This window comes from Fringilla coelebs (assembly GCF_963513975.1).
Source record: "Fringilla coelebs genome assembly, chromosome: 13".
Lineage (NCBI taxonomy): Eukaryota > Metazoa > Chordata > Aves > Passeriformes > Fringillidae > Fringilla > Fringilla coelebs.
In genome coordinates this window covers 10,260,451-10,278,773 of record NC_140039.1, presented here as the reverse complement: position 1 = coordinate 10,278,773, position 18,323 = coordinate 10,260,451, and the positions used below count along the sequence as shown (strand labels likewise).

The 18,323-nt window shown below is 35.7% G+C and overlaps 1 protein-coding gene across 1 annotated transcript in view; it reads left to right on the top strand.

Annotated features, from left to right (window-relative positions):
• The window catches only part of DNAH12 (dynein axonemal heavy chain 12), a 57,746-nt gene that overhangs the window by 10,944 nt on the left and 28,479 nt on the right, over positions 1-18,323 (top strand). Inside the window, exons 15-38 of the mRNA XM_084214551.1 lie at positions 687-821; positions 1,657-1,850; positions 2,709-2,925; positions 3,517-3,702; positions 4,067-4,267; positions 5,361-5,555; positions 5,793-5,914; positions 6,036-6,318; positions 6,925-7,044; positions 7,431-7,587; positions 7,755-7,927; positions 9,232-9,384; positions 9,788-10,027; positions 10,494-10,739; positions 11,023-11,142; positions 11,822-11,931; positions 12,581-12,764; positions 13,506-13,646; positions 14,549-14,632; positions 14,716-14,904; positions 15,546-15,665; positions 16,435-16,623; positions 17,280-17,428; positions 18,131-18,269. Coding sequence (XP_084070677.1) covers positions 687-821; positions 1,657-1,850; positions 2,709-2,925; positions 3,517-3,702; positions 4,067-4,267; positions 5,361-5,555; positions 5,793-5,914; positions 6,036-6,318; positions 6,925-7,044; positions 7,431-7,587; positions 7,755-7,927; positions 9,232-9,384; positions 9,788-10,027; positions 10,494-10,739; positions 11,023-11,142; positions 11,822-11,931; positions 12,581-12,764; positions 13,506-13,646; positions 14,549-14,632; positions 14,716-14,904; positions 15,546-15,665; positions 16,435-16,623; positions 17,280-17,428; positions 18,131-18,269 — 4,047 coding nt within the window. The remainder of the gene's footprint in view (positions 1-686; positions 822-1,656; positions 1,851-2,708; positions 2,926-3,516; positions 3,703-4,066; positions 4,268-5,360; positions 5,556-5,792; positions 5,915-6,035; positions 6,319-6,924; positions 7,045-7,430; positions 7,588-7,754; positions 7,928-9,231; positions 9,385-9,787; positions 10,028-10,493; positions 10,740-11,022; positions 11,143-11,821; positions 11,932-12,580; positions 12,765-13,505; positions 13,647-14,548; positions 14,633-14,715; positions 14,905-15,545; positions 15,666-16,434; positions 16,624-17,279; positions 17,429-18,130; positions 18,270-18,323) is intronic.

The window sequence follows — 18,323 nt, the reverse complement described above, 5'->3', positions numbered from 1 at the left end:
CATTGCGCTAGAGGTTGAGGACAAGAAAAGTTTCACATCAAGTTTTCATGAGTCTGTATATTTGCATTGTATACTTTCAGATATGAGTCTGTTCTTATTCTAGTGCAAAATGAAAAGAGTGGTTCCTCCTTTGGTGAAATTCTGTTTGTCTGCTTCACAAATTTTGTGTGGCAGTAGGTGTCCTTGTCTTAGGAAATCTCCTCGCTCTTTGTTGATTTTTTGTTTGGTACCCTAACACAAAGCCTTGAGTGTGCAGACCCAGTGCTTTAAGGTGGTCTTATGTTCTAGAATTTCTGGTTTTTACAGCCACAGATACATGTGGGATAACATTGGCTTTCAACAACTGTAGGTGTCCTTTCTGGCAGTAAAATACTGAATCCCAAAATTAAGAATATCTTTTTTTTTCTGTAATGCTTTATTTTCTGTCTCCTGATTCCTGAAGGAGGCCTTTGAGGCAATCCTAACTGCTATGATTATTGAGATGAGACTTCCATGCTAGCATATAGAGGTTGCACACACTGAAGTGGGACGTAGGAAAAAAAATTCAGCTGTTGCAAGGATGATAATTTATCTGTACTGTAAGTTTTCTGTCTGTTTGCATTAAATGTTTAGATGGTAGTATGCACGTTAATTATTGAAAGGACTTAAAATCACCCGTGTCATGAAAAAAATAATTTCTTCTGTAGCTGATCCAACAGTCTAAAGCTGAACGAGAAAAAGAAGTGCAGCAGAAATGTGAGAACCTGCATGGTGAATTAGACAAGCTTTATAAATCTGTGACAGAATTGGAAGAATACTCAGAACTGGATCGCATGCAACAGGTTTGATTAATAATATAAAATTTGTATTAATGTTTTATGTGTTTAATATCCAGGGATCGTGGAAAAAATGTAATTAAAAGTAATCAGTGTAACAAATGTGAACTAAAACATTTATTATCCTCTTGCCACAGTTACCAAGCTCAGTCCCCCTCACATTATTGTTTATCATTGGCCTTTAACATTTCATGTAGAGGACAGTTCTATAAAGCTTGAATTAGCTGATAGGTGCCAATAACAGTAGTTCAGAAAGATATATTCAGAAAGATATAAGTTCAGAAATAATTTATTCATTTTCCCTCTTCACCACAAATCAATTGATGCAAAACCAGCACAGGTCCCAATTTGATACTTTTTTCCTACAAACTTAATTGTTATGCTAGTGAAGAGCAGACCACTGGCTCCAAAGTTTCATGAATTTCTAGCAGTATTTTTTAATTTTCAGACCATGTCTTGTGCTTTAATTGGAGCATATTGCATAGTAAGAAATATTGGCTTTTTAAAAAACAAAGCACTTCAAAGCACAAAACAGAAATCCTAAGCATATAAATCCCAGTTACCAATATGCCATGTACATATAAAATTGTGTGCCTGCCTCCTGGAATGGTAAGTTTTAAAGCCCACATATTTTGAAAATACTCTAAAATTCAGTAATGAGTACCAATTTTATTTTTCATAATGTTCATCTGGTTTCTTCACAGTTTATATACTCATCAATAAGCAGACAAGTTTTTAAAATTTTAGAAAACAAGATTTAATGTGAAAGCTTATATTTTGATATAAGCTGTACAGAGCACAATTTGGTTATTTCTCAAGACATGCTATTATTTGATTTCAGTATGTGACTGACGTGAGGACTTTACAGAAAACAGTACAGGACTCTGATGAAACAGTAGCTGCTCTTAATAAAGAAGAGATTCTGCTTGAATGGAAACCAACTGAATTCCCACTCCTCAACAACTTAAGAGCTGAGATAGAACCATACCAGAAACTCTTTAATCTTATATTGAGATGGCAGCGAACAGAAAGAAGGTAATTCAGCACTAAGTGCTTTAAGAGGGAGAGTGAGAAAAATGCTTATCCTGGTCTCATTCATATCAGATGCAGAATATGAATTTGTTTTCTTGTTAACATGTTATTAGCAAGCAATGTAAAAGGGTAATGTAACATATATATCAGACTTGCTATTTTTAATTCAGCTAGAAAAAAAGTTGATTTGTTTTTATTTTTAAAATGTAGTCATGGAATCATAGAATCATCAGACTTCCTAAGCTGGAAGGGATCCACAAAGATCATGAAGTCCAAGTCCTGGCATTGCACAGGATAGCCCCAAGAATCACACCATGAATCACACACATGAGCTCAACTAGAGAGCTCATAATCTGGATGTAACCAAAACTGGTTTTAACCTAGCAGCTGTCCAAAATGGTGGGTTCAAATGACTATGCTGCTGTTAGGTGGTTACATCCTACCACAAAGCTGGACTCTGTGTATAAATTAAGGGAGATTGTTTATTATTTCATGCATTCTTTAAAAGGTATAATGTGCTATGGCTGAAAGTAGGGGGGGGGGGGGGTTGAAAATGCAAGACCTAGTGTATTTTTAAATGTCATATGTCGATCTCTGTCTAGAGTTTAACTTACATATTTGTCCACTCATGCAGTTACTCAGTTTCAGTATGTGTCTGACTTAAGAGAGCTACACAAATACGCAGAAAAATGCGGCTGAGCCACTTTCAGCTGGGCTTTAGAATTTTCCAAAGAATAATAATAATATGGAAGGAGAGCTTTGCTTTAATTTAAATAGCTATTCATGTTTTGCAAAACAAAGTGATAATTATTTGTGGGCTACACTTGTTATTCTGTTTTGTAACCTTATATTTTTTCTCAGATGGATGGATGGAACCTTTTTGGAGCTAGATGGGGAAAGCATGGAGGTTGAGATTGATGAATTTTATAGAGAGATGTACAAACTGTTAAGACTCTTCCAACAAAAGCAGAAGAAAGCAGCAACGGAGAAGAAAAAGGCAGCGCGATACGCAGGTGGGATGGGTAATCCAACTCTTAAAATGTGTTCTTCAGTTCTGGATCAGATTAAAGAATTTAAGGTAAGAAAACATGAGGGATATTAATATCTGATACTGAGGGACAAATGCTAAATTCAGGGCTTAGTACATGTAGATGATGCAGAGTCAGAGACAGAGTGAGGCTGTTCTGAATCCCCATTTTCAGATTGTACTGTCCCATTCATTTTAATAAAATTGGATTTTAGAAATTTTTTAATAGTTTCTGGAATTGCAACAAGTGCACACATACAGGAGAGAAGTCATTTTTGGATGCAGAAAAACATTTAAGGATGTAGTTGGGAATTTTGAAATGTGACTCTCTTATGTTAATAGAAGCAAAATATAGCATCACTGAAAAATTATTCTTAATAGTTTTTTTATATTTCTTCTTCAGTAGTTGATATAATTATTTAGAAATTGAATGGGAAACCAAGTGCAGCCATCTGCACTTTTTGGAAAATATTTTCATGTCTTCAGCTACTGTAGCAGAATTTTAAATGCACATAAAAGATTAAAAAATAAGGAAATAATGTATATGAAAGCAATAATATTAATATACTATTATTAATATTATTAATAATCCTATAATAATGTAATTGTAGTACCTACCTTATAAATGTTTTTCTTAATTAGGAGCATATTCCCACAGTGGTTGTCTTTTGTAACCCTGGCATGAGAGAACGTCACTGGCAGCAGATGTCAGAGATAGTAGGGTATGATATAACACCAGATGCTGGAACTACCCTGAGAAAAGTTTTAAAGCAGAATCTAACCTCTTACTTGGACCGGTTTACAGTAATAAGTGTAGGCGCAAGCAAGGTAAGCACAGAGATTTGCAAGTGACAAATATGACATCAGGTCTCTTGGTGAACACTTTTATGACTTATTAGCATTATTTGTCTCTGCCATTATGCAACAGAGGAGATTTGGTGAGACTTTGGCCCACTATATATTAATAATGAGTGTAAGCATTTGTATCTCATGTGACATCAGCAGTATTTCCCAAGTCTGCTGCTTTCGGTGTGCTAGAAAAGAATATACTGAGGGAAAATAATAACAAATAGTTTATTTGTGCTATTAGAGCAAAATAGTTTATTCAGCTAGAGATGCTTATATATTGAATTAGAGAGTTGGAAAAAAAACCAATTCAGTGACTAGACCAAGCTATTTCCTTTTTAAATAGGAATTTTCCTTGGAGAAAGCAATGCGTACCATGAAGGAAACCTGGGATTCAATTTCCTTCACCATAAATTTGTATCGTGAGACTGGTATTCATATTCTGTCTTCAATGGATGATATTCAGGCTCTTCTTGATGATCAGATTATGAAAACTCAGACAATGAGAGGATCACCTTTCATTAAACCATTTGAGATTGAAATAAAGGTACAATGAGTACTTTTTCAACCATTTTTATTTGTAAGATATCTGTGGTGCAACAGTATACTGATTGTATTACAACTTTTATTGTTTGAGTTGTTAATGAAATGTTTTCATTGATTTTTCAGCAAGAATCTTTTAAGTTTGTATGAGTCATGTTATAACTGGTTTGGAATTCTCTCTTCCATCCAGATTCAAGTGTAACCAAGAGGACATTATTATTTTTTCTCATATTTTGCAAAATCACTATTTCCATTAGCCTTGCTTTTTAAGAACTGGAAATAATGTTTCTATTGTTGCTAATAAGAACATTTATTTATTTATTTATTTATTTATTTATTTATTTATTTATTTATTTATTTATTTATTGAGTTTTGGACTCAAATTTTGAACTATAATGTTTTCCTCAGGGCAAAGGAAGTTCTTGATGGCTGGGAGAGTGTTTTTTAATCAGGCCTCAGAGCAATGATGGCAGTGCTTTACACTTGCTTTGAGTTTCAGGACTAGAGTAGTCTTTGTTGTGGTAACACCGTCCTATTGACAGGAGAGAAGCTGGGAGAATTGCTTTGCAGTTAACCTCCCTAGTTCATTGTTGGTTTATGTGGGAATTGTTCAGGCTCAAGCAGGCTCAGTGAACATACTTACACTTTACAGGCAGCCTGCTCCAGTGGTATCCACTGTTGTCCTGACCTGCTGGATCTCTTCTATGAGCTGAGGTTGCTTTTCTGATCTGGTTTCCCTGCTGCCATTCAGCAAAAAGGGCCCTTACTGTGGGGAGATGAAATAGAATTTATCACTGGTAGCTTCCTGGCTATTGCTTAACAATTAAGTTGTTGAAGGTTCATAGCACTAAAGTGATAAATGCAGTTTGGAAAATTAATTTCCAAGTGGGTAAAAATTTCTGAGCTCCTTTGGCCATCTGTATATGTGGAAGAACTTATACTCCTAAATATTTTTCGTTCATTTTGTTTATTGGTAGACCTTTTTTTTTTCCTCTTTGGGAGCTGGAATACCACAATGACTACCTTTCCCAAATTTGCTGTCTCTAACATTATTTGCTTGGAAATGTCAAGTTAACATTCTTTAAACATTTATTAAGGAATGGGAAAGCCGCTTGATTAAAATTCAGGAGAATATTGATGACTGGCTGAAAGTGCAGGCACAGTGGCTGTATTTGGAACCCATCTTTTCTTCTGAGGATATTATGCAACAGATGCCAGAAGAGGGACGACAGTTTCAGATTGTGGATAGACTGTGGAGAGAGATTATGCAGTTTTGTGCTGAAGACCCAAAGGTAAGGGAAATGTCCATTACTGACAGGAAGCAGTAGCTTCTCTTGCCTTTTTTTTTTCTTTTGGGGTGGGAGTGGGAAGGGATGCTTTGTTTTCAGAATATGTATACAGTGAACTACTGTTTCAGTTTCCTAGGCTTTCAAGAAAAAAAGTTATGTTGTTCCTTATTTGAGTAATTTCTACTGTTTGAAATACTTCATTTATAGCTGACAGTTTGCGCATGTAACCTGTTGTTACAGGTTCTTGTTGCTACTTCCTTGCCAGGATTAACAGAGAAGCTTCAGACTTGTAATGAACTTCTTGACAAAATCATGAAAGGGCTTAATGCTTACCTTGAAAAAAAACGTCTCTTCTTTCCCCGGTATGATGAGCTTTGGTTATTTAAAACCCACCGATTCTGAATGGGGCTTTTTTGTTGTGGATACGATCAGTCTTAAAAATACCTTGATAATGCAGCTGTATTTTTTTTCTAATTTTTTTAGCTTCTTTTTCTTGTCTAATGATGAAATGTTGGAGATCCTATCGGAGACTAAGGATCCTCTGAGAGTTCAGCCTCACTTGAAGAAGTGTTTTGAAGGCATTGCTAAGCTGGACTTCCTTCGCAATTTGGATATTCAAGGGATGTACAGTTCTGAAGGCGAGCGTGTGCAACTGGTTTCACACATTTCTACTTCTGAAGCTCGAGGTGCAGTGGAGAAGTGGTTAATTCAAGTAGAAGATGTTATGCTGAAGACTGTACGCGATGTAATTGCCAGATCAAGAATGGTACGCGGTTTATGATAATTTAAGAACTGTAGCACCTGTCTTTGTTCTGTGGCTGTCTCTTGGCTTTCTAAAATTCTTCATCAACACAGGAGTTGATGAAGTCATGTGGCCAGGACCAAGTTAACATGACATGTATTTAATAGGCCAGTGATATTCAAATTAACTCTAATGTATAAGATGCAAGTAGTTTTCTATAATACTGGATACAAATTCTTCTTTAAGTTTCACAGCAGTACTATTTTACAGGATATATCATCCAATGTAATAGTTCAGGTTTCTTATTAATTAGAAATAGAACACTTGTAATATGCTTGCTTCCTCCTAAAAGGGAATCATTAGACAGAAAATATTTCTTTGTATGAAGTTAACAAGTTGTGAATATTTCTGTAATATGTAAAGATAATTCTAAGAATATTTTAAATTATTGGGTAAAAAATTGTGAGCCTAAAGGGAAGAGAGCATTTAAAGCTCCATTTGGACATTGCCAATAGAAAAATAGTATTCTTCAGCAAGGAATATTAATAAGATTGCATTATAAGCTTCTGTATTACATTGTTGTATTTATTCCCAGACACTGTGTTTGTATGCTGTATGTGACTCTTTCAGGCTTATCTAGAGTCTGAGAGAAAGCGCTGGGTTCTGGAGTGGCCTGGCCAAGTAGTGTTGTGTGTGTCTCAGATGTACTGGACAAGTGAGGTACATGAAGTTCTTCACGATGGGCCCAAGGTACTGTGTAATGCATAATTTTAAAAAAATCTTTCTTAGTGTTTCATTTCAGCTGATGTATTTTGCTTAATCAAACAGTTTTTTGCAATTAAAATAAAATTTTAAAAATTATGAGCGTGTTTGTTTGACATACATGAATTTATGTACAGTGAGTTATACCTTTAATTCAAATACTTTAATCTTATTTAGAGCAATCATAGTTTAAAATGTAGCTTTGCAACATAAATGCATAACTGTGGGTAAGAGAGAAGTTGATGCAAAACCATGACAATATAAAATAGTAGCTTAATAAGCAACCTCTGTTAAGATATCTAGTCAACATGAAGAAGTCTGGAACACTTGAAACTGTGATATAACCAGTTTCAAATTTACCTTTTGTCTCCTAGGGCTTAAAGGGTTATTATGATACACTTCAGCTTCAACTTAATGATATTGTAGAGCTGGTGAGAGGAAAACTGTCAAAGCAAACAAGGATTACTCTGGGTGCCTTGGTTACTCTTGATGTTCATGCTAGAGATGTCATCAAGGAAATGATTGGAAGTGGTAATTATATTTGAAGACGTTTTCCTTAACACATAGTTATGAAAAATCGTTAACAAATCCGATTTTACTGCATAAAAGAGTACAGTACTAAGATGGGTTGGCTACAAGCATCAACATTAATAATTTCAAAGTACAACATCTTTTATGATTTCTATCAACTCTGTCAGGTGTGCAGAATGAAACAGACTTCCAGTGGCTTGCACAGCTGCGCTATTATTGGCAGAATGAGAACGCTCGTGTGTGCATCATTAACTGCAATGTGAAATATGCCTATGAATACCTCGGCAACTCCCCCCGCCTGGTGATCACTCCTCTCACGGACAGGTGCTACCGCACCCTGGTACGAGCTTCCTCCTGGGATACTGCAAATTGTATTTACTGTGCTCTAGTGCTGCTTACACTGTTCAGTGCAGCCATCCTTTTAGGGCTTAGGGTTCTTGTCAGACTCTATTTCTGCTAGAATGAGGTTTGTCATTTTTACAGAATATTAACCATGAAAATCACTCATAACCACAAATCTGGACAGCCCACCAACATGATTGAAACATTAGTGTATTCTTCTGTTGTGGTTGTGCTTTTTTAAAGCACACAGGAAAAAAAGACAATATTTGATTACTTTAAAGATTATGAGAACGCAATTGCTTTTCTGATGTTCTGGGGCTGCTAAATTAAATGGAGAAGGATTTACTCGTGATCACACTGTTCCTAAAACTACTACAAGTTTGGCAACTTTTTAGTATCCCTGCTCTTGGCAGATGTGTTTATTATTGTACCCATTTATCCCCAGCTAACCTGACAACTGAAAATCACCAAAGTCATCTCAGACACAGCTTTTCTCATTATCAGTTACTGCAGTCTGTTTGCTGGAGTATGATTTCAAGTTTTGCTAGGCACACATGGTGTGGCCGTAGCTAATGCTTGGTTTCTGTTTGTCAAAACATCAAGGTACATTGGTGTGAGAGGGTGATACAGCTGGTAGTCTGCTTTGGTTTTAGGCTCACAAGCCTTGAATCAGAGCACAGCAGGTGGAAGCGTGGCATTCTGGCAAATAGAAGTCTTGTCCTTTGCCCACCAAGTCCTTAATAAAGTATTCCCAGAACTTGTCAGTCAATGCAGATGTGGCCCTGTAACTGTGGATTGGACTGTTTGTTTAAAGTCTGCAACTTTTTTGTTTTCTGTCAGATTTCCTCCTACTTCAATGGAGTATAGGAAAGAATAGTCAATGAAAGGCACATACATCAAAGGGGGATGGTGTGGGAAAGAAAAAGAAAAGAGGAAAAAAATGTATTAAAGGACAGATGGAGAGAAAAGAGTAGCAACAAGCAACTGCAACAAATTTAACTTGAAAGGTGTATCTAAACAAGAACTGAAAGATTTGGTATAATAAAGATTGAGTAACCAATCATGGTCATTATGATAATAAAACTAAACCCTCTGTTAGCATCAAAATTAAATTCTCTTGCCTATTTTTCCCAGCTGTAAGTACATCTCAGATTCTCTTTAATTAGGAAAACCATACCTTTTATGCTAGATAAAATAAATGCATGAAACCATCAAGTGCAATTTAATTTTACCATTTTCAATCAGAAGAATTTCATACGAGTGAAATACAAATAATTTCCATAAACTATTTCTGTGCTTTAGATTGGAGCCTTTTATTTAAACCTCGGTGGTGCCCCAGAGGGTCCAGCAGGAACAGGTAAAACGGAGACCACCAAAGATTTGGCTAAAGCTCTCGCTGTTCAGTGTGTTGTCTTTAACTGCTCTGATGGCCTTGATTACCTGGCAATGGGAAAGGTAAACAGAATATAAATACATGTTGTATTTTATTTTTAGCAGGAAAATTTTAGGGTCCCTGTTTTGCAGACACAAATAAATGTAGCACCTGTGGTCTGCTGCCCTTGGATGCTATATGCTGTTCCCTACATGTTTTGTTTTCTGTGTTTATGAAAGCCTGATAAGTTGCTAATTAAAATATGAAACAAACAAGAGTTCATGGGATTGGGATCTTCTGATTTAGCTTGCTTTAGGGTCAAAAACTTTGTTCTTCAGTACATCACTGATCTATGATCTATAGAGGTTTAAGCATTATTATTGTAATTGAATTTTTTAAATCTTATTAAACTTCCAACATGATATTCTTCGTTTCTTTTGAATCTTTTCTGTTAGCAATATTATTGGTTTCTTTCTTTGTTTGCAGTTTTTCAAGGGTTTGGCTTCATCAGGTGCCTGGGCATGTTTTGATGAATTCAATCGCATTGAACTGGAAGTGCTGTCTGTAGTGGCACAGCAGATCCTTTGCATCCAAAGAGCCATACAGATGAAGCTAGAAACATTTAATTTTGAAGGAACTGAGCTGAAGCTTAACCCCAACTGTTTTATAGCAATTACTATGAATCCAGGTTATGCAGGACGTTCTGAACTTCCAGATAATCTAAAGGTAAAATAGAAAGATAGATGCATCTGTGTCCCTTGTGATGATTGTTTTGTCCAGGTGAGCTGTTTCCATGAAGAGGTTTAGCTAACTGAATGCAGAGATAGTGCAGCAGGAGGAGCATACGAACTGCAGATTGCTGAAAAGAAAGAGAGTGCATTCTCTCACCTGCCATGAACCACATTTTCCTTCCTTTCTGCTGGATATATCTGTGCAAGGGGCAAATTGCATTCTTGCATTCTTGAGACAGTGCTGAGGGAAAAGACCGGGGGGGCACAGTGTCTTTTCTCAAAGTACTGCGTTGTACATGAATTTGGATATTGGTGGTAGCTCAGGTTTAATTCCTAGGGAGTCTTAAGCTGCAAATATTGATAATACTGTTTTGTGGTAGGATGAATACAGTAAAAGTTCTGAATTACTTTCCATTCCTTAATTAATTATTTGAAGATATTTCTTTGGGTATGTATTCCAGGTTCTTTTCCGAACAGTAGCCATGATGGTTCCAAACTATGCTCTGATAGCAGAAATTTCCCTCTATTCCTATGGATTTTTGAATGCTAAGTCGCTGTCAGTGAAGATAGTCATGACCTACAGGCTTTGTTCAGAGCAGCTTTCCTCTCAGTATCACTACGACTATGGCATGCGGGCAGTCAAAGCTGTGCTGGTGGCTGCAGGGAATCTAAAGTTAAAATTTCCCACAGAAGATGAAGATATATTGGTGAGTTCCTGAGTTTCATAGATACATGCAGTTCTGAGTTCTGAAGGCAGTTCCAGCATATCTTGTCTCATCACTGATCCATGTTTTATAGTTTGTAAAATTAAGATTAAAAAATACATGCTGAATTTTCCTGGACTGTTCTGATAATTGCATGGTTGGGGTTCTTATCAAAGGCCCCATTTAATGAATTCATCTTTGTTACATACTAGATTATTTTAATTGCTGAACACCTTATGCTCTCTCTCTTAATAAGAACAGCAAAATGCATATTTGTTTCTTCTAGCTTCTTAGATCAATTAAAGATGTGAATGAGCCCAAATTTTTGTCACATGATATACCTCTGTTCATGGGTATAACCAGTGACTTATTTCCTGGAATCGAGCTTCCTGAGGCAGACTACAACGTAAGTATTCTTCTAATTTTTCCTTTGGTAATGATCATTGTTGATTGTTCTGTGGTGATTTGCTTTTAATCAGGTGCAATTAATACAGTGAGGTATTTCAAGATGAGCAAAATTGCTGAATGAAACATGATAGCAAAGGGAATTCTTTTATCTGTGCTGAATATAACCCACATCTGAGTTCCCTTACATTAAGAAGGGTTGTGCATTACAGATTGGGAACTGATTTACGTTTTAGGCTTTCTGATTTCTTTCCTAATTATTGGACATAATTAAGTGAGATAAAGGTTTGTGCTTGTACTTTGCTTCAAGTGTTGCTAAAAATAATCTTTGAAGGAGAATGGTTGGAAAGGATGAGTATGTTGAAAAAACCAAATTCTATTAACTTTTTAGTAAAATGTAAATACTACAATCTTGAACAAAGTGTACGGTTCTGAAGCACACTGCTGGTTTCCTGAAGGTGGTATGCCCTCTCCTCAAGATAAAAATTATAGTTAAATTCTGTTCTAGCATATGAAGTACAGAAATGGCATTTTTTTCATCCAGGAAGTTTGCTATATTTTGACTGATACAATTTCTGTTATTAATTAATTTGAAAACCCTTTCTGATGAGCATAAACTGTTCTATTGTCACGCAGGACAGTAATTTAAATTTTAAGATTATGATTTGTTTGGATTTTAGGATTTTCTGGAATGTGCCAATGAATGTTGCGCTCAACATAATGTCCAACCTGTACAAACTTTTATGCAGAAAATGATACAGACATATGAAATGATGATTGTTAGACATGGGTAAGGTTCTCATCACTGCACTATCTTTTGTAATTCTGACTTACACTGTAGCAGTTATTTATATGAAGTTATAGAAGATTTTCAGGGTGGTATAATATTCCTCTTCGCTCCAATCAGCTTTGGAACAGCTGATTACTGATACTGCTTTTGCATGTCCCAAAATTCTTGTGGATGTATGTCTGAGGAACTGTACTCTTCCTGATATCAGGAGCACTTGCACATGTATAATGATTTTAGCTGCTGATACCAGTATGGTGAAAAGTTGGGACTGTAAAAGCTTATTTCTATTAAAATATTAGTTGTCAGATCTGTGCCATTTTATTCCTAGCCTTTATTACAGAATAGCAACTGGAGGAAATACATACGATATGACATGAGCTATATGATGGTTAATATTCAGCTCATTAATTAATCTTCTCTATAAGACTGTGCAATCATATTTGCATGTGCAAATAAAGTGAATTTGTGGAAAAGATGTTTTTTATGTTCAAAGAAAATTTACTTGCTTCACTTTTTGAAAATGAGGTGAAAATTAACTTTAATACTTTAATAACTTTAATGTTTGATACTGTTGGCCTTCATGTGATCTGTGAAAGTCTGAATTGCAAGACAGATTTATTAATAGCAGGATTTTTTTTCCATCTAACAGCTTCATGCTGGTGGGGGAGCCATTTTCTGGGAAGACCAAAGTTCTACATGTGTTGGCAGATACACTGTCTCTTATGAAAGAGCGTGGTTACGGTGAAGAAGAAAAAGTCATTTATAGAACTGTAAATCCAAAATCAATCACTATGGGCCAGCTTTTTGGGCAGTTTGATCTGATATCCCATGAGGTAATGCATATTTAAAAAGTAATGTTTCCTGTATATTATGTTTCCATTATTATGGATAGTAAACTCTTGAATTCATAATTTTATGATTTTAAACACAGATTAGAAGACAACTGACAATTTTATTTTAACTGATATTTTTGTGGCCTGTTTTTAATTGGGATGTAAAAAATGCAGTACCATGTGTGTATGCAGTTACATAGGTTTAAACATGCAAAAATAAAAAAAGCAATACCATTTTGAAGGTCATTGTCCTCTTATAGTTGCATCCATGCTAGGAAATCATATCAAACATAATTGTAGTCATTTTTCTGTCTATTCTTAACTACTATAATCAAAGTAATGCAAAAAACTCTCTAGAAAAATCTATGAACTCATGGGTTCCCAAGTGTGAAACTTGGGTTTGGAGGAGGAACAATATGAAGCAGTAAATGTGAAATAGTGACTCTGGAGAGAATTAGGGTGATTCTGGGGAGAAACAGGTGCAAGACAGGGCAAAAGCATTTCTAAGTTTCAGTAAATTGAATTGCTGGTCCTTTTGCTTACAGTGTTTTTTTAAGTGGAAATTTTATTTTTTTAATTTGCTGTTGTTTTAAGACCCTTGATGAAACTCCAAAGTTAGGCGCTGCTCTCTGGAGCTCAAGAGACCAGTTAAAAGTGAGGGATAATGGAAAGCCAAGGGAAGGGTTTCTGGCTGGCAGCTCAGGCTGAACTCCGTGTTTTTGTCTCACTCCCCATTGCCAGTGGACAGACGGGGTTGTCGCTACGACCTTCAGGGAATTCGCGCTGTCCGAGACCCCCGAGCGCAAATGGGTCATCTTCGATGGCCCCATCGACACCCTGTGGATAGAGAGCATGAACACGGTTCTGGATGACAACAAAAAGGTAGCAGTCAGTGATAAAAGGCCTGAAGAAAATTATGTGACATTTTGAAAATACTCTTCTGTGTACAAAATGTCACAAATACAAACTGCACTGCCTGACTTTTGAGAGGAGCAAGTGCAAGATGGTGTTGGTGACAAGTCCTGAGCTTTTTTTTTTTTTGTGATTTTTGATTGAGGGTTTTTCTTTAGTTAGATTGTTTGTATTTGAATCGTAATCATGGTATCAACTCATTGCTGAAAGACATGAATTATGTAGTATTTCCTAATGCCATAATGTAATTTACTAACAAAATATTATAATAAATAATTGAAATCTAAATGTCAGAAATTACAATAATTTATATATTCTAAACCCCATTATTTCTAAAACTGCACAAGCTTAGACACTTATATTTCAAGGCAATCTCAAGGTTGCATTTTCAAAATAATGGCTTCTGAAGTCAAAATTGTAACACCACTTTTGTAAATGGGCCCTAGGAATCCCAAAGCAGATATAAAAATTAGACACAACATTTGAAGTTTTAAGTTCTGTATGATAATGTGTCAAAATACTCAAACTGGACTCCTACTTTAGTGCAAAAGGGTAGTGTGTCTCCAGCTGGAATGCTTCAGTATTACCAATAATAGCTGCAGATATCTTTTGTCCTTTCTTCTTGTCATATGCAAGATTGATTGTAATGAACCTACTGGTAGGTTACTATGGAGTACTATGGTTTAAGTGAAGAATTTAGCAAAAATTTCATGAGAATCTATTGATATAAGTAGTTACACATTTTATGTAGTAGAATTACCTTTGATTTTACTTGATTTTGCCAATTTTCATATAGAACTCCCCTGTGATAGAAAGTGTAACTTAATACCAATTTTTTTTCCAATGTTGCATATTATTTTTTATCCTTCAAGCTTTGTTTGATGAGTGGGGAGGTCATCCAAATGTCCCCTCCGATGACTCTCATTTTTGAAACGATGGATCTTTCCCAGGCATCAGTAAGTTTTGTATTTTATGAAAATATTAAACAAATTTTAGTCTGTTCAATGCACAATAAAAGGAGTTTACTGTTTTTCCTTAGCCTGCTACAGTCAGTCGTTGTGGCATGATTTATTTGGAGCCCTCTCAGCTGGGTTGGAGGCCAATTGTTACCTCTTGGCTGAATAAACTGCCTGAACCTCTGACTTCAGAGGAACATCGAGATCTTCTCCAGGGACTTTTTGATTGGTTGGTACCACCAGCATTAAGAGTTCGTCGGAGACAGTGCAAGGTATTTTTTTGTCATTTTTTCCTGCAGTAGTTAGTGGCCATTTCCATTCTGTTACCCTTGGTAGGAGGTGACTGTTCTCTCATGACAAGCACAGTTAGGATGAATATGTGGCTCTTGAGACCAGTGGAAAGAGTTAAAATGAGAATGTCAGCTAAGGCTTGAAACCTGATCATAGTTTTCATCTTCTTATTTTAAAAAGTAAAGTAAATATTTAAAACACTGATTAAAGTCTTCCCAAGAGAATTTTGTGCATTTTTTTTTCTTTAGAAGTCTCACGTTGCATAAGGAAGTACTTATTTAAGTTTTAGAGGAAATATGTAGTTCCTTGCGAGCTCAGTGTGTCATGCTCAAAATTTTGCTCATGTTTTGCTGTAGTTCCTTCTGTGGGTTTTGTTTTGGTTTGGGATGTTTAATTGCAGTGTTCACATGGTAGCCATGAACATGGTTACCAAACTAAAGGTCTTGGCATTTCAATGACTGAGGAGGGCAAATGAACTTTTGAGTAAAAGTCAGTGTAAACCTTGCCTTGTAGTGTGTGTTTAGAATTAGCCAGTGATGTAATTGTTTTAATATTTTATCTCCAAAAGATAAATTAACTAAAAGTATGTAAAGGATGACATCCAACCTTTTGAATCTCTTAGGAACTGGTACCCACAAGTGAGATAAATGTTGTAGTAGCTCTCACACGGATTTTTGAAATGTTGATTTGTCCAGCTGTGGAAGAAGATCCCACCAACAAAAGCATCCGTACCTGGATTATGGTTGGTTTTTTAACATGGAGAGAAATGTGTATTTGTTTCTCTATATGCTGGTTTTCAAAACAATTTTATTAATCCAAGTAACTTTAATTTGTGAATAAGAGACGTGACACAATTCTGCTACCTCCCTGCTCTCTCTCCCCATACTCTGGGGGTACCCAGATGAGATGGCAGTCTTACAAGTGACAAATATGATTAAAAATGTTACTCTTTTTCCAATTAAATAGGACAGTGCTTTTATTAAATGTGCTTTTTAAGTAACCAAGAAGTTAGCTAAAGCAAATAGTCTTCTTTCTCTTTAACGGAGTAAATATTCATGCAACGCTGATTGGCTTGTTTGAGCAAAAATTTCTGTGTAAGAGGGTTTTCTGACAGTTATATTAGTTGGATCCTCTGTGTGACCTTATGTAGTTATTCTATTGAAAAACTGAAGAAAACAGAATGTGAAAGTAGTTATTTAAAATTAAATTACAAAATTCCTAGATCCTGGTTTGTCATTAGAACTCTTCTCAGGCTTTGTTATCTAACATACTGCTGTAGTCAGTGGCCTTTATTTTTTATTCTCTCTCTCTTTCTGTCCTTGAGTAAGATTATTTGTGTCCTCTGTCTACAGTCAGATTTCTAAATCTCTTTAGGCCAGGGGTACTCAAGGGCAATTGCTAGCATTTCTCTGCTTAACAATAGTTTTTAGAATTATATTTGTTAATCAGACTGTACAAGGTTCATGTAATGTGTCAACTTACATGACAGTTATTAATTTTTTCCTTTGCAGGGTTGTTTTGCTTTTGCCATGATCTGGTCCATTGGTGGAATTTGTGATGGTGACAGCAGGACAGTTTTTGATAATTTCTTGAGGGAAACTTTGTCTGGGGAATCTGAAACAAATCCTGTACCAGAGAATTTGGGAACGTGGGAGTGTCCCTTAGAAGAGAAAGGCTTGGTCTATGACTACATGTATCAGGTAGGATTGGCTTCTGCATCCACTAAATTGATTGTTACAGTCCTTAACAGAAGGAAAATGCAGCCAGGCGGGTTTTTTAACCATACAAAGCCTGTTGGATGTTGTAGAGTGTTGGTTGAATTAAACCCCACAGTACATTTTTCATTTATTTTTCAAATACCAGTGTACCGACCAATTTTTAATAAAATACTAAGATGTACATTTCAGTTATATTTGTAATACTGCCACTGCATATTTCTTCTGTAACCCAAGTTCAGCTGTCAGATTCAAATCTGCTTTTGTTTAGAAGGAATAATGTGGATTGTTCAGAAGGAAAGCAGAATATTAAGCCCATAGGTAGTTTGTCTTGCAATTTTTGTTTATAGTGCCTATTAGACTGCTTTCTTTTGGTTTTTTGTTGTGGTTTCCTGTATGTGTGGGTTTTTTGTTTGTTTTCACTGAACAAAGTTTTTAAGAAAACAAAGGAATCTAAGTTTAGGTATGTACTTTAATTCTTTCTTAGTGAGGTAAAGCAAACTAAATATGTGAACTTTTGAAACATCAAATATTCATTAATTTGTTAAAATCCATTACTTGAATTTTTCAAAAGTGAAGTGGTAGAGAAAACCCTTCATATGTGTAACACCAATCTGTTCTACATCTGTGTTTCTTCCTAGATCAAAGGCAAAGGTTGGGCTCACTGGAATGAATTTATTGAAAAAATTAGTTACAGTGATATAAATGTCAAGATTCAAGACATTATAGTCCCAACTATGGATACAGTTCGCTATACCTATCTGCTAGACCTGTTCATTACCCATGAAAAGTAAGTTGCTTCACTACAAATTTCTGAAGTGAAATTTAATCATAGGTAGAAATATCTGTTACTCTTTCCTTTGAGTTCATTGTTTTTATCAAACCCTCAGTTTATTTGGCCTTTTAAAACAGACATTTACTACAAACAAAAAAATCTGCCCAAAAGCCTGATTTTAGTTTTTTTGTGAAGACTTATTACAGTCTAAACTTTAGAATTTGCAGTCTGATGGTGTGCTTAGGACAGCCCAAAAATTGTTGCACCCTCTTTCTACTTTGGCAATTAAATACATATTTTAGGATTTTTTTTCTTTGATAAATCCTATGAAAATCATTTATATTAGTAATGGTCAGATCATATAAGAGAATAAAATAAAAACTAGCCTCAGGTTCCAAGGCTGAAAGCTTTATGAAGTTTGTATTAATGAAAGGCCTATCAGGAGAAATTTACCTCCCCCGTGTGTTCATATACTCCAACACCAGGAGAATGAGGGAATGAAAAATGTTTATTTATCCTCCCATTTGATGATGGAAGCAAACTAAAATTATGAGAGGGTTTGATGAATGTCTTAGAGCACTTCAGTTTATTCTTTAGGCAAGTAACGTTTTTAGAGGTAGAAGAAGAAGGGCAGGTTAGTAAAACCTTTGACTTTTAGCTGCTTTTAGTTTACCATGTTAGGTTTCTGCAGTCTTTGTGCTTTATTTCTTTGTGAAGACCACTGCTTCTAGTGGGACCAACAGGAACTGGGAAATCTGTGTATGTCAAGGACAAGTTAATGAACAACTTGGAAAAGGAGCGCTTCTTCCCGTTCTTCATTAATTTTTCAGCTCGAACCAGTGCCAATCAGACTCAGGTTAGTAGAACAGATAATTTTAGTCTCAAGAGATTGTGGACAGGAGTATGTAAT